At 42.4% G+C, this 24,833-nt stretch overlaps 4 protein-coding genes across 5 annotated transcripts; 1 reads left to right on the forward strand and 3 right to left on the reverse strand.

Moving 5' to 3' along the window:
* Window positions 1-3,468: 3,468 nt before the first annotated feature.
* LOC127786134 (uncharacterized) lies at window positions 3,469-5,971 on the reverse strand. Its single transcript, XM_052313464.1, has 4 exons — window positions 5,820-5,971; window positions 5,647-5,749; window positions 5,135-5,209; window positions 3,469-4,520 (listed from the first exon to the last, which is right to left on the reverse strand). Exon 4 carries the CDS (start codon window positions 4,274-4,276, stop codon window positions 3,773-3,775), a length of 504 nt encoding a protein of 167 aa, XP_052169424.1. The 5' UTR covers window positions 4,277-4,520; window positions 5,135-5,209; window positions 5,647-5,749; window positions 5,820-5,971; the 3' UTR covers window positions 3,469-3,772.
* Window positions 5,972-6,109: 138 nt separating this feature from the next.
* On the forward strand, window positions 6,110-16,309 carry LOC127786110 (dihydropyrimidinase). 2 transcript variants are annotated; one of them, XM_052313441.1, is made up of 16 exons: window positions 6,110-6,254; window positions 11,550-11,677; window positions 11,781-11,818; window positions 11,899-12,434; window positions 12,523-12,696; window positions 13,381-13,435; window positions 13,523-13,792; window positions 13,994-14,205; window positions 14,389-14,509; window positions 14,787-14,874; window positions 14,947-15,025; window positions 15,205-15,292; window positions 15,425-15,465; window positions 15,591-15,643; window positions 15,737-15,893; window positions 15,976-16,309. In XM_052313441.1, exons 4-16 carry the CDS (start codon window positions 12,072-12,074, stop codon window positions 16,165-16,167), a joined length of 1,893 nt encoding a protein of 630 aa, XP_052169401.1. In that variant the 5' UTR covers window positions 6,110-6,254; window positions 11,550-11,677; window positions 11,781-11,818; window positions 11,899-12,071; the 3' UTR covers window positions 16,168-16,309. The 2 variants fall into 2 exon arrangements, with proteins under 2 accessions (XP_052169401.1, XP_052169406.1); XM_052313446.1 differs by lacking the exons at window positions 6,110-6,254; window positions 11,550-11,677; window positions 11,781-11,818 and having other exon boundaries at window positions 12,206-12,429.
* Window positions 6,120-10,056, reverse strand: LOC127786100 (putative disease resistance protein RGA4). Its single transcript, XM_052313430.1, has 2 exons — window positions 6,721-10,056; window positions 6,120-6,236 (listed from the first exon to the last, which is right to left on the reverse strand). Exon 1 carries the CDS (start codon window positions 10,054-10,056, stop codon window positions 6,724-6,726), a length of 3,333 nt encoding a protein of 1,110 aa, XP_052169390.1. The 3' UTR covers window positions 6,120-6,236; window positions 6,721-6,723.
* A 699-nt stretch (window positions 16,310-17,008) lies between the features above and the next one.
* On the reverse strand, window positions 17,009-23,829 carry LOC127786126 (transcription factor TGAL1). Its single transcript, XM_052313455.1, has 11 exons — window positions 23,127-23,829; window positions 22,096-22,199; window positions 21,798-21,871; window positions 21,486-21,689; window positions 20,905-20,979; window positions 20,763-20,822; window positions 20,376-20,453; window positions 20,235-20,286; window positions 19,613-19,884; window positions 17,894-18,142; window positions 17,009-17,344 (listed from the first exon to the last, which is right to left on the reverse strand). The coding sequence occupies exons 1-11, from the start codon at window positions 23,228-23,230 to the stop codon at window positions 17,198-17,200; spliced, it is 1,419 nt and encodes a 472-aa protein (XP_052169415.1). The 5' UTR covers window positions 23,231-23,829; the 3' UTR covers window positions 17,009-17,197.
* Window positions 23,830-24,833: the final 1,004 nt, after the last annotated feature.

The following is a 24,833-nucleotide window of genomic DNA, read 5'->3' on the forward strand; positions in this document are numbered from 1 at the left end:
CGCGTAGACGGTTCTTCAGGGCGCTGTGGATACATGTTGGCTGCCGTACCGCCGCGGGGTGCACAACACAACCATGCGTCTCGCAGCGGAGCAGCATTTCTTCGTTGGTCTGTCACTACGGCCAGGAACCAACTCACGTATACCGCCCGCGATCTGTGGCATTCTCTCTCGCTAAGAGCAGGTACAATAGCAGGCTATAAGCCAGCTGCAAACATATTTTAAGAAGATAAATCAGGAGAGAGAAGAGCAGCGGGCTACAGATTTGTAGCCAGCTGTAGCACGGACTTCAAGACGCAGTGTGTCTATAACAGGTGGGACTAGATATTAATAGTGTAGTATGTAACTATTGTATGAATGAGCTATTAAATTGACTATAGATAAATTACAACTAGTAGTTGGCTATACTATTGAACTTGCTCTAAGGTCCCGTTTGAATGGGCAGAATTGCATGAGAGTTGCGGGCGACAGCTGCAGTGAACGTGTGGACCGATTGAGCAATGCTGATTCTATTAATTCTTTTATTTACGTGGGAAGAAATTAAGTACAGTGTACCTATTCTTCGATCACCACTTTTATACAAACCATCAACCTATTCATAAACTGGACAATATTTTGGCATTTCACAAGTATAGTTATTTTTCTCCGAGAATTTTTGGGACACAAGCCAGCTGCACGCCCTGGTAGGCCACCATGTGCATGCACACTGTACACACAACTACTAGTGGTAATTGAAGCTAGGTACGGATAATGGTGGATAACATATCACTCATCTCGTATATTATCCTATATTATTTCCTCATAATCGGATTTGAGAACATATATTTATTAGTATATATTAAATATGAGGCAATTAAAGTACTTAAAAAAGATACACCAAGAGAAAAATTATACAATATTACATGTGAGCTCATAAAATAGTGATTAACTAATCTTTTACAATGTTTATAGGTGGATTTATAATAGATTTATATGTTTAATTATGTGGGACATGCACGTGAATACGAGTCTTTTCTCACTTTTTTTTTACGGATTCAGATTTAAATTCGGATAGTATATATCGGATATCTCTTTCTTCTCCTATATTTTTCCAGCAAGCCTCGGGTCGGGTCGGCGGTCGGGAAATACCCATCCCATTTTCAATTTTCACCTCTACCGGCCAGTGGCCCCAGGGCCATCAGCCCATCACGTGCTAGCTAGTATTTCCCCAAGCTAGCTGCTGGTTGGTTGATCATTCGCTCAACCGGAGCCATCAACGCGCCCAAATCTGCAGATCTATATATCATGTGGTACACAGTACTACACACATCACACATGAAGAGCGTGAGGAGTGAAGGGAAGCAAAAAAAAAAAAGAAGTATCACACCAACATGTATAGGAACGGGATGCGTTGGGAAGTTGAGCAGGAGATAGAGGAGACATGACAGGTGCATATGCCCACATGAAGTTCCAAGCATGGCCACCTTGACAAATTAGTACTTGCATGGCCTCGAGAAGTATATTTGCCCCTCTGAGGCAGCTGTCACGGTGGGTAGGAACGGAAGGGAAGATGTGTGTTCTTGCCAAACGGAGGACAAGCTACTCTTGAGTCTTGACACACAGGGAGATGGAGGAGGAGCTGGAGGAGGTGCCACTGCCGTTGCCAAACATGAATTCTCACTCCAAACCAATAATCCGCCTTTGTGGGCTCGTAGCTGTCGCGCCAGCGCCGCGCGCTCCATGTTCTCTTGCCAAATGCTATTCTGTGACTGCTAAGTAAGATGCTAATGCTACGGTGCGGTTTATCGGGAAAATGTATGTTGTTTGATAATAGAGCTAAGCTGAGTGCATAATCAAACTTGATGAAACTCAATACTCCATCTGAACCATGGGAAGTACTAGACAGGAACTGTGGTGTCACCGAGAAATCACACCCATCTGAACAATTGAAAACAGGAGAAGCTTATGGAACACAGGGAAAAGATAAATTTTTTTAAAAAAACAAGTAAAATACACGACCGGTTATTAAACTTAGACCATTGGGATGTCATCTAGATCCATCAACTTATAAAATGCACATCTGAATTTATAATCTTGTTTTAATGTATCAGTCAAGATCTAGAGTACAAATGATTCGGCCCGAATACTGACGTGATAGTCCACAATAATGAGAATTTTGTATTTAGACTTATTCGCTATAGTATATACTCTCAAATTGACTCTGACCACTCCCAAAGCGACTGCCACCACACCCGTGGGAGACAAGACGAAGAGACAGTGATTAGGATGGTGGTAATAATCGGCCACAAGAGGATAATCACGTAAGCCTGTGCAACGTGATTGTCTCTAAGGGGGAAGATGATGGGCCTCAAATTGCTGGAGTCACGGCAACAATAATGCCTCACCCAAACTTGTGGGATAGCCCTCTTCCTATAGCACCTTTTATCTAGGCTAAGGAGACTAGGGGTGAACTAAAAGCTCGTGACTCGTTAGCTCACTCAGCTCAGCTCGGCTCGGCTCGTTTCATTTTTCTAACGAGCTGAGCTGGCATTTTAGCTCGTTAGAGATAACAAGCCAGCTCACAGGACTGCCTTTTCTCCTAGCTGCTTGTGGCTCATTTATTTAGAAGGCCCATAAAAACCCTAGCTCTACTGATCTACTCACGCCCTTGCCCTTCAATCCCTTCCTCACACTGTCTCGCCCTCCGCCCATGCCGCCAAAGCGGAGTCCACTCGAGCGGCTGGCCGCCCTCAGCGCTTGGCACCATGCCACCACATGCCCATCACCAAGCGCTCAGCGCAGTCTGCCTGTGCACGACGCCGCCTGTCCCCAGCACCCGACGCCGCCTATCCCTAGTGCCCGATGCTGATCACCCCCAATGCCTGGTGTCGGCACCCGTCTGGCGCTGCCTGACAACAAGCTCCTCTCCCCGGTGCAAGTTTCATGGAGCTCGAGCTCATCTCATCCACGTGGTCGAAGTGCTGGCTTGTCGCCTCTACCGTCGAGCTCCACCCCGTGGTCGCCGGCGAGCTCGACCTTGTCTCCTCCGCCGTCGATCTCCTCCCGTGGTGGTCAACGAGCTCGAGCTTGTGTCCTCCGCAGTTGAGCTCCTCCGTGTGGTCCATGTGCCGTTGTGCCCATAGCCGCCCACCGCCGGCTGTGTGGCCGCGCCGCAGGTCCTTTCCTCCTTTTCCGTTGGCTCGTGAGCTAGCTTGAGCTTGCTGATGAGCCGAGCCGAGCCGAGCTAGGGTTTTAACTCGTTAGGATAATGAGATGAGTCAAGCCAGCTCGACATCCACCCCTAGAGGAGAGTTTTGATTGCCGATGATAGCAGAAACCTTAATCACCATGTCTTTCGCCTCCTCTCCCACACACGCAATGTTAGTCTATTTGGTAGTGGACGGAGTTGATTTGGGAGCATACTGTACAGCAGAGGGGTCCACAGAATTTTCATCACTATGGACAGCCATGTCAGCACCCAACCTGAGTCACTTGTACTTTGAACCTCAGATTATATATTAAACGAAAATAGGAAATGGATGTGCATTATAAGTTCATAGACCTAAATGACACCCTAGTCCAAGTTTAAGTACTGGTCATATATTTCCCTCTCTTTTTTTCCAGCTTTAAGATAGAACTATCCGCCGTTCGTAACAGCCTGAAATTGCTGGTTTAAGAGGACACATGACACAATTTAACTAGCTACTGTTACAACAATTTTTTCTTCTTTGACTTAATCAAGAGTAGCTCCTTTCACTCATCACCTTCCACACGCCACCAACCAGTAACTTACCCTTCAGACTTTCAGAGGAAAGGTCACTTCTGACATATCTGAAATCTCACGTTCAGATATTGCCGGAATGCATTCAACATCCAATTGCTTCTCAGGATGAGAATGATAGCCAGCCCTTTCAGTATGGTCATCAAGCTCAAAATTTACATGTTGCTCCAATGTGTCATCTTTCAATTCATGATCGATGACATCAAGTGTCGGAAGAACAGCCGTTGAACTAAATGAGCATGGTACCATTCCTATCGCACAGGGGGTCCAAGACTTTGTTATAGACCATCTGCTACGTTTCTCCAACAAGATTGTGTTCAATGATCCCCCGTTGCCATTTTCTGCCAAACATACATCCTTCTGTTTCAACTGTGACTTGAACATTTCCAGCTTCTCTGTTGCCCTGTCAGCTGATTCTATTTCTTTGGAGGACTCCGTGAGGATAGAAATTCTAGCCAACTTTCCCAGGGATAACATAAGAAGCTTCCTCAGTTTCTCTTTCACATTATTGCTGGCCATCTCAAACAGCAGTAGTGCTGCATCTATGAGACATCTTTCACCTATAGTGGACAAACTCAACAACTTCTGCAGAAGTTTTGCTGGACAGGAACATTGGACTACATTTCTGTCTGAAGAGAGCACTCCTATCTCGTGAACAAGTCCAATGCAGCCTGAATCCTTTATTTCTTTTATATTTGTCACAAGCCACAGAACAAGGGAATATAAATTTCCATTTTTGCTGGCATTCAAGCATTGGATTCACCTATAAATATAATAAAAGCCAGTGAGGTCAGGCACATGCCTGGGCAATATAACTCTTAAAAGAGACAGGAATAGAAATGTTAGCATCAGGTATGGACAATAAAATTAAAAAAGGGTAATCCTTCCATCGCAGGATTGTAGTTTTTGAAGCAATGCATCAAATGAATCCTAAGATAAGATCCAGCGAGGGAAGCAAATTGAAAATAGAACCAGCAATAAGAACAGTACTTTGTTTTTAAGGCCTTCCACTGTTCCACATCAATCATTTCAACTACTGACTTCAGTATGGCAAGCAGCAATCTTGGTTCCTTCTCCGATAATTTTGTTATGATAGTTTTCATATCACAACTTGTTATTCAGTTTATGTTATCCACAGCCAAGACTATTTATCGCGTATGAATCTCCCTAAATTTCGCAGACGCTGTTGAGGGTAACACTGTTAACTTAAAAATCAACCTCTTTGCACAACAAACTGTGACATATGCATCTGAAGCCCACCCAATATGAAGGGCACTTTGCCTTCAGCGGGATAATATGCTGTGAAACCACTAAACGAATTGCAATTTCCTATTTGAGAGTTTTTCCCATGCATCCAGTAGGAATCTACTTGCTCACCTCATGATTGCCATACTACACAGCATCGCCGACATCTCTTCAGACTCCAGCGGATCATCCACAGCCATCACATTCCTATAGAAAACAAGCAAACACATAGTATGGGGGTGTTTACATCAGGGACGTAAAGTTTTAGCGTGTTATATCAGGTATTACATAGGGTGTCGCATGGTGTGTTCGGATACTAATAAAAAAACTAATTACAGAATCCGTCAGTAAACCGCGAGATGAATTTATTAAGCCTAATTAATCCGTCATTAGCAAATGTTTGCTATAGCACCACATTGTTAAATTATGGAGCAATTAGGCTTAAAAGATTCATCTCGCAAACTAGTCACAATCTGTCCAATTAATTATTTTTAGCCTATATTTAATACTTCATGCAAGTGTTCAAACGTTTGATGTGATAGGATGAAAAAAATTTAGAGTGTGATCTAAACAGGGCCTATAACATCATCCCAACTCCATAAACACAAAGCAGAATTGTCGCAACCTCGCACAAATCAACATACCGGGAAGAAGAAGGGATTCCGATTCCCGCAGCCGTATCTCGACGAACGCCGCGGCCACATCTACGGCGACCGGGAGGGAGCCCCTGCTCCGCCACGCCGCGATCTGGAAACAAGCAAAGCGCTCAGAGAATCAGAGATTACACCCGCTTTGCAGAAAAATTTTGAGGCCTTACCCTGTGAAGAGCGGCGATGGGGCAGGGGGAGAAGAAGAGGCCGTCGCGCACGAGCCGCGCCGCTCGGCCCAGCTCGACGACGGGACCATCTTCCGGCCGGTGGAGAGGCCGCCGCCGCCGCCTCCATGGAAAACCCTACCACTCCTCGCGCGGTTTTACTTTAGGAGTGCGCATGAGTCGCTGCATTGTGGGGCCCGGTTTCCAGTCTCAGAGTCAGAGGCAAGAGAAAACCGCAAAACACAGGACGCGCTCCGCTCCTCTGCCGCCGCCGCCGGAGCTCTCACCTCCAGGGGCTCTCGCCACGAGCCGCCGGAGCTCAACCCGTGCCGCCGCACGGGCGCCGGCGGACGGCTGGAGGCCGCTGCTGCATCCTTCTACCGCCCGCATTGCTTTTGCTCCCTCCTCCTCGGCTCCTCCCTGTCCAAACACCGGCAGGTGAGTACCCTAACCTAAATCCCTGCACCCCGTCCAAAAGTGTAGTGTGATATCTCTTCGTGTTCATGTGAGTGGGAAATTGGATGATGCTATTGGAGTGAATTAATCACAATGTATAGTACTAGCCTACTAGGGACGATGCCATTATGGTTAAATTGGGGATATATTTTGATAGGTTTATATGGAGAACAATGGATGCACCCATGCTTATAAAGGGATTGAGATGATTAAGGAGATGGGACTACATGATACTAACTACAGTCGTAGTTCTTAGGGTAAACACACTTTATTAGACTTGAAAAGTGACTCCCAATTGGCCAACCTCATTTTAGCAAAGAAAATGTAGAGCATAAAGATTATTGCATCAAATCGTTGCCTCAATTAAGGCCATATATGTTGTTCCAAGCTGATAAGTTAAAGGAAGGGATAATCGCAGCATCAAGATCACTTACAGAAAAGGTATTACCTTCTATATCTGCTCAGGCACAATGACATCCCCGTCAATCTCTATATCTCTGATGTGAGCTATCTTTGCATGATACTCCCCACCTTCTTGGCATTGTTGCTTAATTTGTGGACATCCCTTGATGTAAAGCTCGTTGAGCCCCATCGGCAGGCCTTCTTTTGGCAAGCTTTCAACCCCGGGACAGTTACTAATCCGTAGTGTTTCAAGTGAGGAGATGTTGTGCAGACCAGGAGGTAAGCATTGAAGATCATCACAGCATGATATCTCCAAGAATTGAAGTGTGTGAGGTAAACCCTCTGCTGGAAAGTTATTGATATCAGGACAATCAGCAATTTCAAAATGCCTTAGATGAGGAAGGTAACTTAGGCCATTTAGAAGCACACTTGCTAATGGAGTGCATGAGTTTAGACGGATATCTTCGATTGAAGTGGGAAGCAAGCCTCCCTCCAGTGCTGTCCAAGGCACCAGACAAGGGCACTCGTAGATGTGCAGGCTTCTGAGTGATATTAATGGACAGAAACACTCCTCTGGCAGTGAAACAAGCCCTTCACAATGGGCTATTGTTAGACTTTTGAGAGCTGTTGATCTGTATGCAAGTAAACCTACACGTAGAGATGTTAGATTTGGGCAATCATTGATGTATAGAGATGTTGGTGAAGATGGACAAGAATTATTCTGAAGCTCTGGAAGTGACTCAAGCCCTGATTCAGAAATCCACAGTGTTCTTAGTGTTGATGGAATAGGAGGTAACTTCTTCAACTGTGGGCACTTGATGAGACCAAGTTCAGTTAATTGTGGAAACAATTGATCAGCAACATCAAAAATCCACTCGCTCAGATTTGGCATATCTTCCAATAGAAGATCTTCTAAAGCTGGAAAACCTTTTGGTTGTCCAAATCCTGTGAACTCACTGCTGAGTTGTGTCACCTCAGTTACTCCAGCTATGACAAGATATTTTAAAAAGGGAAGCTGGCCTAAAGCTGGAAGCCTTGTGCTTCTACAGTTGCATATATGTATGGTTTGCAGCTTGGGAAGAAATGAACTAGCCAGCCAGCTTGGGAACCTCACCCCAGGGAACCCTTTAATCACTAATTCCTTGAGATCGAGATGTGGTTGAAGACCTTCTAGAACTTCTTGCTGCTCTGAAGGATTGCTTTCACAGTCCTCATCCCATATAAGGTGTAGAGTTCGAAGATGCTCTTTGTTTCTCAACTTTGCACAAACTGCATCTTGCCCATTAGGTACATTATTGAGGCCACGAATAGAAAGTTGTCCTTGCAGCTCATCCATGTTATTTAGTTCTGTGACGTTGTGCCCTGAGCGCTTCTGAACTACAAATTCTTCTAGTTCCTGTAGGCATACCAAACTTCCAATTCCATGTATCCTGGACAGTAGTCTTGTACTTGCTTCTAAGTGGCGCAGATTAATGAGCCTAGTGATGCCTTGTGGCACTTCCCTTAGAAAATTGCAGTCACTCAGCTTTAGTATTTGCAAGTTATAGAGCTTAACAAGAGATGCTGGTAATGTTTCGATTTCAGTGCTACTGAGATCTAGGAAGCGCAGTTGTTTCAGATTCCCTATAGATTCTGGTAACTCTTTAAGGCCTTGTCCATGCATATCAAGCACTCTAAGATATTCAAGTTTCATAAATAGACCATGAGGCAATTGAGACATCCTTGACTTGTATCCATGGATAATAGTCAGTGTCCTTAGCTTCCTAAACCCATACAGTGGATTGAAGTGCATGCACTTGGCATCCTTGCATGGAAATGAAAGATGACGGGTCTTAATGGCATTGTCATGTCTTCTCCCATAATCTAAGTGGTCGCAGTCTTCCATGGAGATAGATTTTGCAAGGTCGTGCATTGCATCATGCATCACATAGTTATTCTCATATGGCTGGAAGAAAGACCTGCTTAATAACTCATTAAAGTATGCATTTCCAGTATCTTCCATTCTCTTCTTTCTAGACTGTCTGATGAAACCAAGTGCTAGCCAGATCTTAACCAGTTTCTCTCTCCTGAACATATAATCCTTAGGATATACAGAACAGAATGCAAAGCACTGCTTAAGATGTGGTGGTAAATGGTTGTAACTTAGACGTAGGGCTGGCAGGATGTTATTCTTATCTGCCGGTAACTCCCATATGTCATTTTGCAGTATGTCCTTCCACTCCTCTTCATCTGTTTTGCAAAACAGGAGGCTCCCTAATGCCTTTGATGCAAGAGGCAATCCCTTCAGCTTCTTCACAATTTCCATTCCTATCGCCTCCAACTCCGGATGTGCGCTGCAGTCACCATCCCTAAATGCATGGCTCTTGAATACAGACCAGCTGTCATCATCTGATAGTTTCTGTAACTTGTAGGGCTCTATTCCTCCCATGATTCTGCCAACATTCTCATTTCGTGATGTCACCACTATCTTGCTTCCAAACCCTCCTGAAATTAAGGCTGCTCTATAGCTGTGCCATTTATCAAGGTCTTCATTCCAGACATCATCCAAGACAAGCAAGTACCTCTTGCCCCGCAATACTCTGGAGAGTGTTTCCTGTAGCATATTCATGTTAGTACTAGCAACAGATTGGTCATAGTCAGAAGCCTCAAGAGTTTCTTGTGTTAGTTTTCTCTCATCAAAACTTTCAGACACATAGATCCAGATCCTCAAGTCAAAGTGTTCTCTTACTCTGTCATCATGGTACACCATCTGCATAAGAGTAGTTTTACCAAGCCCACCCATGCCAACAACTGGAATGACACATAAGTTGCAGGAATTATGTCCATTATCAGAGAGCACCAGCCTCACCATTTCTTCTCTGTCCCTCTCCCTACCAAATACAGCCGAACTATCTACAAGAGAACTTGATTGCGGACGCTCTGAGGTATCATACCGTCTCATTTCACATATCATCTGGAGCCCAATGGTGTCGCGTTCTTGCGCAATCTTATCTAATCTCTCCAATATGATGTTAATCTTATGCTTTATCCTATGCTGGTACAGATTCCTACTCAAGAAGGAGGAAGAAAGAAAACTTGCCTTTGTGGGGAATATCACCTGCCTCTGCTTCATGCGCATACTTTTGGCTGAATAGCTGTCCAGCAGATCATCAAGGTCGTACGCGATATCCTTGAGCTTCGCTAGCCATCCCCTCACAGATGCATCTGTCAACTGCTTCTCCTCAGCATCGTCAAGGAAAGCCTGTAACTGAGACAGTGTGGAAGAGAGGCTCTCTAGCTTGCCATGTATGCCTCTCCAAGATATGAAATGATCAAGGGTTGCTTCTGACAATTTCTGGAAGAGGGTTTGCATGAAGGCTCCTAAAATTGCTTCTGCTGCCATGGCAGTTTTTTTTTTGTCTGTGTGTTCCCCTCTTTTGCCCTTTTAGCCTGTAAGAAGTAGAAGTGAAGAAAGACTGAATTAACAAGGGTTTGGGACGTTGACCTGTAAGGTGGTGTTTTTCCACGCAATTTCAGACACGATATGCCCCGTAAACAATCTCTTTCCATAGATCATTAATCACTTAAAAGCTTATGTGCGCGTTGGAACTTTTTACCCCATACAACTGTGAAGTGATGTTGATATTGTATTGTTCCTTTCTTTCCACTCAGTTGGTTGATACTTGATACAGCGTACAAGTCCGGTTCACATTGTCTTTCCTGACATTATCTTATAAAAATAATCTGGTCTTTGCAAGCGTGTTGAATTTTGATGACTGTACACTTCTTGTGAAGTTTGTGATCATGTTAAAAAGAAGGAAGTTTATACTTTTGATCGTGCAGTCCACAGCAGAGTTCAAATTTCGGTCTTTTTTTGTGAATTTGATAACATTTTGTTCAAATTTGACCAACATTTGTTTAAAATTTTGGAAATTTTAGACCGAAATTTCTAAAGTCGGAAATTTTGATATATCGGTGGCCTCTGATAGAATCGGCCAAACCGAAAAATTAAACCCTGATCCATAATCACTTGGTGTATGGGCCGGGGGATTTGCAATTATGACACTGCAAACATTAACCTTTGCTATAATGACACTGGACCCATATTTCATAGACACAAATGGACCCATTTGTCATCCACTCGGAGTGTCAAAACAGCGGAGCCCCCATGTTTGCAGTCCCAATATTGCAATTTTCTCGTCTGGCCCCGTGGGAATCAAAACAAAAAAGAGTTAGTTCGGAGTACAAGACAATTCTTTAAAATCTGGAGGAGAGTTTTCTTGACTCGGGAGTCGGGGACATTCTTGTCTAGACAGTCGGCTTCTAGTGGTGGTTGATGTAGCTAACTTTTGGTCATATGTTCATACCTATTAGACTTACAGTGTTAATACCTGTTCATTAAAATTTCTTTGGAAATAAAAATGTGTGATACTATTGAGGAACTTATATCACTTCAATTAAGAACAAATAAGGATCCAAACTTTGGTATGGCCTTCCGCCAGCTGAGCTTCGCTTAGCTTAACTCCTTTTCTTTCAAGATGGCACTGAAGAAAAAGTGACAAACATGTGGTTAATCCTATAATTCGAGAAAGGGGAAACTACACCATGCTGTTCAGCAAAATGCATCACCTGAAGCTTTAGGTTTAGTGAGACAGACATAAGCCCAATTCATACAGATATAATGGGGGTCAAGTACAAACCTTGCCTTTGCATTATCTAATGCAGAAGGTATAGATCCTCCGTGCACCTTAAGTAGAGATGTGTTTTCTTCAAATAGATCAGAATATGTTCTAATGAATCAGTTGCCACAATTTACATAAATTCATTATGAATACAATGACTTTGGAGGCTCCAAAGGTTATACAGTTAATAACTAGTAAATATTTTGCTCATCAGTGTTTCCTCAGTTTTACTGGGATCTCCCCTGACGTGACAACATTAGGGAATATCATTGCCATGTTCTGGATCTTCTCAACACTAGGATACGAAGAAGGTCGTCAAGGCAACTTCGACGAACATAGCAGGTTTAGTAACCATGTCAGAAAAGCATTTTGCAACTACCCATTATTACTGTCCTGTTACTGCTATACTAGCTTAACGCTGCTGATTCTTTGGCTGCTGGAACAGTTCAATGTGCAGGAGCACCATGATCTGTTTGAACCACGGTATATTCTCTCTGATTCCGTCAAAGTAAATACGTAGGCACTGCAATTCTGATGTGCTCATGGATTCACTCACTTAGCAGATCTTTGCAGCAAGTGCAGCCATTGTCAAAGACAGGCAGCACGTAGTTGAAGCTTGCAGGAGTTTTGCTCTATCCAAGATGTCACAAACACAGCCTGAGTTCTTACGGCGCTGGATGACAGTGACGTTCTGAAGATGGTTTGCAGATCGGATTTATAGCAAGAAGATTATCGGATGGATTTGGTGGCGAGGGCCTGCGCGAGATTCCAACTAACCCAGGATTTTCTCTGTTTTTTTTTCTTTCGTTTTTGTTTAATAATCCGTTTAATTGATGTGTTAGTCCTCCCCGCATACGTCGCACGCGCTGCTGATTGGATAAGAGAATCGAACGAACGTGACAACTGGTTTAGTGGTTTTTTTTTTTTTCTCTGCTTCTTCTCTTCTCTCCGCTCTTCTGCGTCTCTGAGGATCCGAGGAAGTGGCGGTCGGAGGAGGAGGAGCCATGGCGATGCCCTGCCGCCTCCACGGCGACATCCTGCTGCTCCTGCTCGGCGCCGTCGCCGTCGCGGTGGCTCACCCGGCGGCGAACGAGGTGGGGTGCGCTCGGATTTCTCTGTCGCTCGATCGCCAGCGTGTTTGGTTGGTTTGGTTGGTCTGATGTGATTTTGGGTTTTGGACTCTGAAGTTCTGCGCGGCCGTCGGTGGAGGAAGCGGTGGCTGCGCCGTCGGCGGCGGCGGCGGAGGGGACGGGAGGAGGATCCTGATCAGGGGCGGGACGGTGGTGAACGCGCACCGGGTGGAGGAGGCCGACGTGTACGTGGAGGACGGCGTGATCGTCGCCGTGCGGCCCAACATCCCGGTGAGTGTGGCTGCTGATCTCTGAGACTTTGCTCTGGGGTTGGGGAGATTCGGATTGGCTCCTCTTGGGATTCGGACTGCGCATTGACTTGCCGTCTTCAAGACTGCAACAACCAATGAGCCATCAGTAGAGGCTAGACTGTAGCCATGTTCGTTGATGCCAAATTGCCAAGTGACTCTGGAACTGGCTTATACTCCCTCCGTCCCAAAATACAAGAACCTATAACCAGATAAGATATTTCTATTTCCTAGTAGTTGACCAGATTCGTAATACTCAGAAATATCTATATGTTCATATTCGTGTTACTAGGAAATCTCTCATCCGATTTAGGTTCTTATATTTTGGGACGGATGTAGCATCTTAAGATGAACAGTTTTGTAGTAATAGGTCACTGCAATTTACTATGGTAAATGTAAAAGTAACTGCTATGGTAAATGTAAAACAAAGGTCATGGAGATATGAAGTGACAGTATAAACAGTAAACTGGAAAAAATGAACACAGTTATCTTTCCTTCTTTCTTGAGATGAGTGAGAAGCCATCTGAAACTAGCAATTTTTTTTATGGAACTGTGAATTGGGGTCCGTAAATAGAGGGAAGTTGTGTTGGAGCAGCTTTTTATCAAACCATGTCCTCTCTTAATGTTTCAACCTTGCTATTGAAAAGTCTCATGTTTTCATATCTAGGTTGGTGATGATCATGTAAAAGTGATTGATGCAACTGGAAAATATGTCATGCCAGGTAAATTCTTACGGTTTTGATAAACATTTTGGAATTAGTTATTACTTGCTCTTCGGGTTTATCATTCTTCTGGCAAATGTCACACAGGTGGAATTGACCCTCACACTCACCTGGAGATGGAATTCATGGGAACTGTAACCATTGATGATTTCTTTAGTGGTCATGCTGCAGCATTGGCTGGTGGGACAACAATGCACATTGACTTCGTCATTCCAGTGAATGGCAATTTAACTGCAGGTTTGGAATCCTACAAACAGAAGGCAGAAAAATCTGCCATGGATTATGGATTTCATATGGCCATTACAAAGTGGAATGATGATGTTTCGAGGGAAATGGAAACGATGGTTAAGGAACATGGTCAGTACTTCTTTTTGTGCTGTCAGTTATTTTCATCAGAAATAAGAAATTCCATTCTGGTTCATGAAGCAACTCCTATGTTTCAACCTGAAATCAACTTTGCAAATTTCCTGTAGTCTGCAATGTCTATCAGAACATGATGCTTTGGTACTATATTGTATCGTAGTCTAAGTGCCAGAATTTAAATTGCCAATATTTCAGGGATCAATTCTTTCAAGTTCTTCATGGCGTATAAAGGTTCATTGATGGTCACGGATGACCTACTCCTGCAAGGCTTACAGAAATGCAAATCTCTTGGTGCCTTGGCTATGGTTCATGCAGAGAATGGGGATGCTGTTGCTGAGGGACAGCAACGAATGATCGATCTTGGGATAACTGGCCCAGAAGGACATGCTCTCTCAAGACCTCCAGTTGTAATTTCACACTAACTCTTCGCATTTACTGTTATGCCTATTTATCTTGATATGTTGGACAGATCAAGTGTTTTCTTATACAATATTCAAGTCAATTTGGTGAACTAGACACACCATGAAATTTGTGTATTTTCTCTCACAAGGAAGGATAGATACCATTGAGCTGCTTCTTGTTCCCTGCAGTTGGAAGGGGAAGCAACTGCTCGGGCAATTCGATTAGCCAAGTTTGTCAATACACCATTGTATGTTGTTCATGTGATGAGCATTGATGCAATGGATGAGATTGCCAAGGCTAAAAGAGAAGGTCTGCCACCTTACCTTTCAGTTGCAATCAAATTACTCATGCATGCAAGCAAGCCAGAGTTTTTATATGAATGAATATGTTCCTAGAAAGATACATTGTATATGTTCATTTGCACTTTTAAGTAGTCTGGTTTCAAATAACAAGCTGGCCTGGGTCCTGGGAACTGAAAAGTCGCATTGGATTGATCATGCCCCAGATATCTACATTGATATAAATTTGGCAAGATATCTCAATTTGACAAACAAAGCATATATTGATACAAATTCATACTTTGCAGGGCAGAGAGTTATTGGTGAACCTGTGGTTTCTGGGCTAGTACTTGATGATTCTTGGCTTTGGGATCCGGACTTCATGATAGCTTCAAAGTAAATAAAAGCACAAATTTAATGCTTTGTTTATGCAATTGTGGTTTCTTTTATCTCATATCACATTTCTAGGTATGTAATGAGTCCTCCTATCCGAGAAGCAGGGCATAATAAAGCACTTCAAGCTGCTCTTTCATCAGGAATTTTACAGGTGATACTTTTCATACCCTCAGTTTGACATCACGGAGTTACTTTTTCATCTTAGCTAATATTTGGAGGTCAGTTAGCAAATTATAGGGGCGCACTGTTTGCTTGCAGAAACTTATACCTTGCTAAGGGGTAGGAAACTTCACATGGATGACTATCTAACTGCTCTTCATTTCTATGCAGCTTGTAGGAACTGATCATTGCACCTTCAACTCCACACAGAAAGCTTTCGGCTCTGATGATTTCAGAAAGATTCCTAATGGTGTTAATGGTAATCCTTGTGGATTGTGAATTTCAACGTTGACAAATAAGTATATAAAAGAACTTTTGATTTTATAAGGAATTCGTGTTTGGTTTGAATAAACCCAGCTAAGGCATCTCTCTCTTAAACGCTTGACCCCAGGTATCGAGGAAAGGATGCATATTATTTGGGACAGTATGGTGGTAAGTTGATATTTTGAATGGTGTTTTTAATGGAAAATATTCTACAGTATCAAAAAAAAAAGTCAGCAATCCAGTGGTTCCATTTCCAGTATATCTGTTATCTGACATTCATACAATGTATGCAGGAGACTGGCCGAATTTCTGTCAGTGATTATGTGAGAGTGACAAGCACAGAATGGTATATTGAAGAAATTCACTAGCTATCATTTTAAACAACAAATTCCCCACTATTCAACGAAGTACAATGATCAAATTACTCAAATCTTTTCAGTGCCAAGATTTTCAACATATACCCTCGGAAAGGAGCAATTCTGGAAGGATCTGATGCAGATATTATCATCCTGAATCCCGAGAGGAGCTTTGTCATGGGTGCCCACACACACCATTCAAGGTCCAACACAAATGTGTACGAGGGCAGGAAAGGAAAGGTCGGTCCCTCATTACTCACAACTGCATTTGCAAAAGCTTGAATTCAACTTATGTTTTCTTTTTCTCTCTCAATCGGTGTAGGGAATGGTAGAAGTCACGATCTCAAGAGGGCGAGTTGTGTGGGAGGATGGCATTCTGAACATTGTTCCCGGTTCAGGAAGATACGTCAGAACACCGCCTTACAGCTACCTGTTTGATGGCATTGAAAAGTCAGACGCTGCCTACAGAGCCTCCCTTCGTGCCCCTGTGAAACGTGGCAAGGCTGCTGCTTAACGATGCCCGCTGCTGATGAACTACAGAACTAGTTTCTCCAAGGTGAACGACGTCTGCTTCATGCGTAACTTCCTTGTGTTTGTGTATACAGATCTCATTATTCATATCATTTTCTGATAGGTAAGAATGTAAAATTACCTGATACTACCTCCGTTTTTTAATAGATGACGCCGTTGACTTTTTCTCACATGTTTGACCATTCGTCTTATTCAAAAATTTTATGCAAATATATAAGATATAAATCACACTTAAAGCATCATGAGTGATAAAACAACTCATAACAAAATAAATTATAATTACGTAAATTTTTTGAATAAGATGAATGGTCAAACATGTGAGAAAAAGTCAACGGCGTCATCTATTAAAAAACGGAGGGAGTATAAAGAACTTTCTTTTTTAGTTTTTCCTTCTTTTCTGGACAGCCATAGGAATTTAAGAAGCTCACTTCTGAACCAAAGATTTATAATGTTATTTTGGTTTACGCCAGAAAATAAGTGTGTAGATTTCCCCTGGAATGACCAGGTGAGATTTTAGTTCAGGATGTGCTCCAATAGACATTGGTATGGCTCAAAATTGTTTAGTACTCCGTACCAATTACTCCTACGTTCTTAACCAGATATATCTGTAATGCTTATATAGCAATATCACTATCTGAAATGGTATCTGGTAACGTATAACTCCACGTCTCCACCGTCAGTTTCACAGGTTGCATGGTTTCTTTGCAAATTGTACCCTCCAATATAATCACTGGATAAGCTCTAAAATTATTCTGCAAGTATTTACATCCCCACTTTTCTCAAAAATGTTACAAATTTGCCCAACAACTCATCATATGATGTCATATACAGACTACAATATGCATTGAACATTCACTTGAAGACATACATGGAAAGATAGTAATCCGAGTCTGTCACCAATACATGAACATTGTGAAGAATCTAGGAAGTAGGGAATACCTCAATTCCTATCTGATATAACACTAGAGATACATTACCTAACAATATCCTACTTACGAATCAATTCAATTTATTTATTCCCTTGGACGGGCGAGCCAAAGAGAACTCAGGGCACGAAGCCGGGAGAAGTAGTCACTTATTGCAAGTAGAGCTCGTGCTGACTGGCGAGTGGTTAATATGCGCTGCATTTGCTGAAGAGTCTGAAGCCGCAGATTATCAGCCTGCAGATAAGGCATCGTTATAGTTCACCAAAAGTTACAATTTGCAACAGAAATATACATTTCTCTATGTCTATTTCTTGGTATTCCGTTTAATGGTTATTTTCCCTTCTGTATTAGTCAACACAGAAACATGTCTATTTATCTTTTTATCTATTCCCAATGTATTTATCCCCTACTTTGACAAATTTCAATGCAATGATTGCTTAAAAATAAACTTGTTTTGGGACAAATGGGAGGGGCTGAAAATGATCATGTTCTGGGACAGAGGGAATAATTAATTAATTTTTAGACAATGAGCCAATATAATTAGTGATGAGAGAAAGAGGTTGCAATCTCACTTTTAACCCATATTTGCAAAGGCATGGATCTAATTAACCCATTTAATTATGTGCATTAGCACCAGCTAGAACAGTCTATTGAGTACAGAAAAGGTGCCACGTTAGTTGTCCAAGTACAATGCATGAGCCAAATAGATTGCACAAACCAACTCGAACAATATTGAACAAACAAACCAGGTTATAAAATAGGAGGTAAGCAAATACAAGTTACCTGCCGTAGGAAGTTTTCTAGGGTACCAAGTTTCCCCATAGCCATTGCCATTTGTCCCATGTAGTTTGCAACATTACCAGAAGATCCTGCAGGGCCGAGAGATCCTGATGCCAGGGTCTCTGCAAGCGACTGTTGTAGTGCTTCCATCCCTTGAGAAAGAGCATCTTCAGCCTGTTGGGAGGATTGTTGCAGGTTGGCTATGCCAGCAAGCTGCTGCTCTGTAAGAGGCTCTAATTGCCCTGCCAGTAACTGCAGCAGAAATGTTGGTATAAAAGGAACTAGATGTCAGTCATCTTGAATTCGTTACGAACTGTGTGGATAGGGATAACTAGATTGGTGAATTCCACAAAAGACTATTTTTTTATAAAAGAAAAAAGGAAAGCAAAGCAAAACAGTATAATATCTAATTAGAAATGTAGATCGTGAGCTTTTCTAGCTTTCAAGTCGGTCAAAAGTCATGAAGGCAATTATTTAATCACAAAGACAAAAAGGACCTGTTTCGAGTGCAACAAATTTCACAAGAAATAGTTCATTTCACACAGAAATTGAGCGAGAAAAATTCTCTTATTCCAAACAGAGCCTAAGACAGTTTTGAGGCTATCTCAGGTAACACAGTTTACTTCAGGGGAATTCTCTTAAAAAATTCTCTTTCAGATTACTTCAGGGGAATTGCAAAGTGTGAGGTTATCTCAGGTAACACAGTTTTGTTTTGGGACGACATGTGGAATGACCAAATTAGGAGCATCACTTACCCACATCTATGTGGCCATGCCATTGCCAAAAATGATTCCTTGGCTGTCACCTGTGCTAAACCTTTTGAGGATTGTTTTAAGTTGCCACTGACCCAGGAAGCTTACACAGAATTTCTGCTGCTAAAGGGAGAGCTGGATGCTCTGTCCTTAGCAAGTCAGCAGGGGGATAATTGGAGTTTTATATGGGGCAGGAACAATTACACCTCAAAAGCTTTTTACAAGTTGAATTTTGCATCCATGCAACCTCCCAGACCTTTCCGATGGATCTGGAAGACCAAATGTGTGATGAAGATAAAAGTTTTCATATGGCTTCTTTTCTCTGATAGGCTGAACACGAGAGACATGTTGGACAGGAGAAAATACGCCCCCCTAAATGCTGATCTTACTTGTGTCTTATGCCCTTTGCATCACAGAGAAACTTTGTCTCACCTGTTCTTTCAATGCCCTTTTAGTAGAAAATGTTGGCAGAAGCTGGGAATATCTTGGAACACTTCTCTAGAATTCTTTCAGATGCTGGTGCTAGCAAGATTGAGATTTCAGAAAAAAGGATTCTTGGAGATTTGTTTCATTGCGTGTTGGCACATTTGAAAGCAAAGGAATGGAAAGATTTTCCAGAATATAGATCCTTCATTTGACAGCTGGTGGAATTCTTTTAAGCATGAAATTCTTCTACATATGTGTAGGATGAATGATGATCTTAGACAATTGGTTTCTGATTGGTTACAAACTTTATAGCTTCTATAGGGGGTTGTAGCCTTTTGTATTTTTTCTTTTTTTCCCTGTAAATACTTTGTTGGCTTCTATAAAATACACTACTGGGCCATTGCCTGGTAGTATTCCTTTCAAAAAAAACAGAGCCTAAGAAAAATATTGGATCAATTAAAATAATATATATTCAGGTCAGCATTTTGCCTCCGGGTGAGGCTTCAAAATAAGTAGGTGCAATATAATAATAGTATATTCTTACCTTAAGAAGCTCAGATGATCGGAAGCCACCTAGCCACATGAAGCACCTCTCAGCAGGGGTTTTCCACATTCCCGACAGCACATGAAAAACGTCTGCTTTGGCTGCCACACCCTTGAGCTTGAAAATTTCATTGTAGTGTGCCATAATACTATCAACTGTACTTTTGAGATCATTATCACCAGCGTGTGCATTAACTGCAGCCCTCAACTCATTTATATGTTTGTTATGCTCCTCCAACCACCGTGCATACTCCATGTCAAATGCCAAAGCTCCTACAGATTAGAAAACATCAGTACATTACCATAAAAAGGCATTGGCAGTATATTGGATACTTAACAATGAGCAACTGAAACTAGCTACCATGATATCTACAATTTGTTATTATACCTAAAGAAGTTTTTTTTTCTTGCACAAGACTCTTAAGTATAAAGTAGCGTATCGTGATAGCTAGTCATAGTTGGTCATGTTCGTGTCTATCTTCTTCTCTCTTTATTTGTCTCCTTTATCCCAAGTAATACCGAAGAAAAATGATGATTAAAAGACACATGATAAAATACAACAGACAGCACTGCTTATATTAACCAACAATTTTAGAAAAAGAGAAAAGTCAGTACACTATTACCATTTCCACTCGCTGAGTGGGACTGATCACTCGATGTTGATATAAAAATGCCCTGAAGCACATGTTGGACAATTAAACCGAATACATGTTTATCTCTTGAAACTTCTGATAAATCCTGCAAGAAAAATATTGAGCTTCTACCTGTTGACGAGCCCGCTGAAGCTCTTGCTCTATCTGAGTAAGTTTCAATCTGCTACTCTCAAGGTTTTGGATATATGCCTGCAGAAAATAAATGATGAAACCATACAAAGCATCCAAAAGAGCACAAACTGAAGAAAAAGGGCTAATTTTTTTATAAAAAAAATGCTTATCTAATCTACAATTGCAAATACTATCATGGTTTGGGACAAGTTTATAGGCTACTAATGGAATTTCAGGGTAAAAATAATCCGTAACACACTACTTAAAGAAAGTAGCTTGTTAGACAGGAGATGATGAAAGAAAATATATATGTAGCTCAGTAGAAGTTCAAATTCAACAACAATATCAGATAAAACATTTCAAGATCATACAAAGTTACAAACACACCTTCTTTCTTAAACGGCTTTTCCTAGCAGCTTCACGATTTTGGGCAAGGCGGCGAAGTGTCTGTTGAGAAAGAGTCCTTTACTTTGAATGGTGGATTGCATGTATGATCAAAGCATATTGTATGTGGTGATACAGCGCATACCTTATGATCTAGTTTGTCCTTTGACCTGTCACTAGAATCAGAAGCAGTGGGAGCAGCTAACTGTCCTTGTTCAAACTGTTAAGTATATATAGCCAATAAATCGATATGATTGAGTATAAATTTAGCATTTAACCCCAAAAAAGCATAAATAAAGTGAAAATAATACAAAATAATTGAAGTGGTTGTGTTAATGGGAAAATTCAATTATTTACATGATTGAGGATCAATGTACATATACTAAAGCTTCCACATGCTCCAAGAATGTTATAGGCAGCATGCAAGGATTAGTCTAGGGAAGGCAAAATCTACAAGTAGTGCTACACTGAATTGTTTCATCAGCTAATCTGAACTCAATGGCACATATGAAGTTATGAACCATCAGTCCTTAACACATAAAAAATCAATCGCCACATGCATATAATAGTAGAATTATAAAGGCTGTACCTATCACAAATTCAGGCAATTCTTTACAAAGGTATTTGAAAGAAAATTCAAACATCCCAAACCTGGTATGAACAGTTTTAAACAAATTCATATCATCATGATAAACAGTAATTTCAAAATGATAGGCGTCTTATTACCATCTGATTCCTCTCATCAGTGTCTGGATCTGTTGATGTATCAGTCCTTGGACTTGTATCAGCAATAGTCGACTCCCCCCAATTCTCAACGTTACCAGTCCTTATAGTTACCAAATTCAGTTGTGCTCCCTTTTGTGGGACCAGTGTCTGAGGGTCAACTACTGTTACTGTTGCTGTTGTAGTAATATTAGACGGAGAAATAGACTGCAACCAGGAGGGAAAACTGCATGAATTCCTGGTGTGGGTGGAATTTTACTTTATAAAAGACCATCAGATCTGTCATGAGGAATTATCCGTTCATGGCCTGCATACCTTTACATAATTCTCAAATTGGAGGGGGTCATTGATAATGGTATGAGCATTTGACTTCAGATTGAACAAACCATCTGGAAATAAGAAAAATAAAGCAAAAGTGTTCAAGCCACAGGCAGTCGACAGAAAAGGTATAGGGGATTTTTATTGACATTAATGGTACAGCATTGTAGCTGTGTGCAATGTATGGTGAAAACTCCATTGCAGAAAAGTAGAAATGACACAGTTGAAATTTATAAAGCAAGAAAACAACATATGGAAAAAAGGAATTCTCTAGCATATTTGATTGCCAACATACTTGTACTGAGATTAGCGAGATCTTCTATTCGGAATCCAGCAGACTGCGCAAGTGCCCCAAAATCAGTAACTTGAGTAGGTTGCACGTTGTTCAAATTTGTATGGCTGAAAAGTTTTGTACACCAGATCAGTTACAGAACAGAAAATAGTGTATCTACACAGCAAAAACTTACATATCAAATACATCCTATGAGCATCACACAATGTCCATTCAACAACAGTCAATGGTGCAACCTATCATTTCTTTTCCATACAAGAATAACAGCACACCATTCAGTTGCATTGGTCGCAAACTTGCATGCCCATTGCATGCAGTAGCAGTCAAGAACCCAAATTTGTTCAGACTGCAGAGCAATACAAAAAAAAGGGTTCTTCAACATCTGTTGATTAAGAATTTGAAGATTATGACAGAAACCTGGCATAGTTCAGCAAAAGTCCATTTTCCACCACAATGTGTCACACTCCCTGGTCCATGCTTCACTCTATTATGAGCTAACCCAAACTATGCATGATCAAGCCCAATCAGCATATCCTGTTTACCCTTTTTGGAGATCTGGGGCCTACCATAGTGGTGCTAATCCAGTGTCCTGGTTCAGAACATATATAGTACATAGGTGGTCCAGTGATCAGTGATGGGCCGCATGGCTACTTAAGGTCTTTGCACTCCACAAGCATAATAAGAACAAGAACAGCAGCAACCAAAAACCTAGACTAAGGAGCAGTACTAAAGCTACTCCACTCTCTAATCATTACAATACTTGAGCTAAAGGGCACCACTCCACTCATCGACAAGAGCTAATCAGCTGAAAAAGCAGTCAACTTTTTTTTCCCTGGAAAAGCAGAATGAGCAATCATCCGCGATCCATGCTCGATTAACAAAACTAATCAGCAATCAGGGGATCATACTCACTCAGAAAAATAACAAAAAAAAAGAAGCTAAGACAAGTAAAGACACAGCACAGAGCATGCAGAAATGAGCAGGAGAATGGGAGAAGAGAAACCATCAAGAAATGGAGAGGCAGGTGTGCGTACATGGCGTGCTGAGGAGCCGCGAAGCCCGACATCCCGCCGCGCGCGTCCGCCGCCGCCGCCGCCGATGCTGAAGCCGCCGCTCCTCCTAGCCTACCACCCTCCATCTCACCACCAACAGCAATCAACACGCGCCATGGCACTCACTCTGAAGCTCTCCACGCCTCATGCCACCAACCAACCAGCTCGCTCAAGAAGAAGCACGGATTCTGTATCTCTCTCCAAGATAGCCGCCGCCACCAAATCAGCAGCAGCAAAAAAAAAAAAAAAAAAAAAAAAAACGCTAAAGCGCGGGGCTGTAGAAAATGGTCAGGATGTTTGCACGGTCGAGTAATCTGATTGAGCTATGAGGGGCGAGGAGGTGGCGTGCTGAGGAGGAAGCAAGCGCGCCGGCGGCGAAGGAGAGGAGGAGATGGTGAAGTGGGGGGAGAGAGACCACCACCTCACCAGCAGGAGCAGCCAGCAGAGCACACGGCAGCAGCAGCAGCAGGAGCAGGAGCAGAGGAGGAAGGAGGAGGAGAGCTTGAGGTTGAGGTTGAGGTTGGGTTGGGTTGGGTGAGCAGAAGTGCCTCGAATTCCGGGCATTTTATAATGATTTCTTGGTTTTGCGAACACCATTGGAGGAGGAGAGGAGGAGGAGGAGTGACGTTTGGACCATAGCAATCTCTAGGCGGGAGCCATCCTCTGCCACCTCACCCGTCGTGGGCTACTATGAGGCTGATCATCATCATCACAAGTATAGTACAGCAACGCACACGAATTCAAATAAGGCTAGAATACGAATCAAATGCTACGAAAAATATGGATCGCAACCAAATACTACTCCGTCCAGTGATAAGAATATGATGTTTCCAGTGATAAGAATATGATGTTTTAGATATTGACTTGGCCGTTTAGAGGGAGATTGGACCGTACGCAAAATTAAAGATTTACCCTCTCGTACCAATAACATGTGGATCACCTACATCACGAGAGTAAATTCTTAATTTCATTGGACATATCATCAGATTTTACTCATATAGATGTAACTCTGATCACTAAAAATCTTTGCAAAACCCATATATAATAGAAGTATTTTTTTTTCAAAATAGCTCTACATATCATCAATACCTTTGACTTTATTTAAGCGTGTACTAGCATGCACCTACATAGATGTGTCATATGTTTGGGTTCAAACTCTCACCCATTCTATTTACGGGAATGCTAGGGGACAGGATACCGTCCCCCAACGGGATAGCCTCCTCCACGACGCGATTCTTATCCATACACGCACCAGGCCTGCTCACTCGCTGCCGTCGCAATCCCCCACCGTTGCCATGCCCGTCCCCCGTCGCCTCCGCCGCTACTGCGCCCATCCCCCACCGCCGCCGTCGCTCCCCCCCTCCCCGCCGCCGCCGTGCCCATCCCCTGTTGCCGTCGCCGTCGTTGCATGGAGCCGACCACGCGTGTCGGGGTGCTCCTCCCCTAACAGGATGCCCAGCTATATCTAGTAGGAATCACTTGATACCTAGTAGGTATCATCCGATACCTCGTAAGTATCACGCGATATATGGTAGAAATCGTATGATACCTGACAAATATCACATGATACCTCGCGAGTATCACGCGATACGTGATAGAAATCGTCTGATACATGACAGGTATCGCATGATACCTCGTGAGTATCACGCGATACGTGGTTGAAATCGTCTGATACCTGACAGGTTTCAC

Source organism: Oryza glaberrima, chromosome 1 (genome assembly GCF_000147395.1).
Source record: "Oryza glaberrima chromosome 1, OglaRS2, whole genome shotgun sequence".
Classification (NCBI taxonomy): Eukaryota; Viridiplantae; Streptophyta; class Magnoliopsida; order Poales; family Poaceae; genus Oryza; species Oryza glaberrima.

Coding starts and splice junctions, on each gene's coding strand:
- LOC127786100 (XM_052313430.1), bottom strand. CDS start 10,056: ATGGCAGCAGAAGCAATTTTAGGAGCCTTCATGCAAACCCTCTTCCAG.
- LOC127786126 (XM_052313455.1), bottom strand. CDS start 23,230: ATGGAGGGTGGTAGGCTAGGAGGAGCGGCGGCTTCAGCATCGGCGGCG. Junction 21,872..22,095: donor TCTCGCTAATCTCAGTACAA/GTATGTTGGCAA, acceptor TCTTATTTCCAG/ATGGTTTGTTCAATCTGAAG. Junction 18,143..19,612: donor GATCATCTGAGCTTCTTAAG/GTAAGAATATAC, acceptor TTTCTGCTGCAG/TTACTGGCAGGGCAATTAGA.
- LOC127786110 (XM_052313441.1), top strand. CDS start 12,072: ATGGATTTGGTGGCGAGGGCCTGCGCGAGATTCCAACTAACCCAGGAT. Junction 14,206..14,388: donor CTCTCTCAAGACCTCCAGTT/GTAATTTCACAC, acceptor TGTTCCCTGCAG/TTGGAAGGGGAAGCAACTGC. Junction 15,293..15,424: donor GATTCCTAATGGTGTTAATG/GTAATCCTTGTG, acceptor GCTTGACCCCAG/GTATCGAGGAAAGGATGCAT.
- LOC127786134 (XM_052313464.1), bottom strand. CDS start 4,276: ATGGCCAGCAATAATGTGAAAGAGAAACTGAGGAAGCTTCTTATGTTA.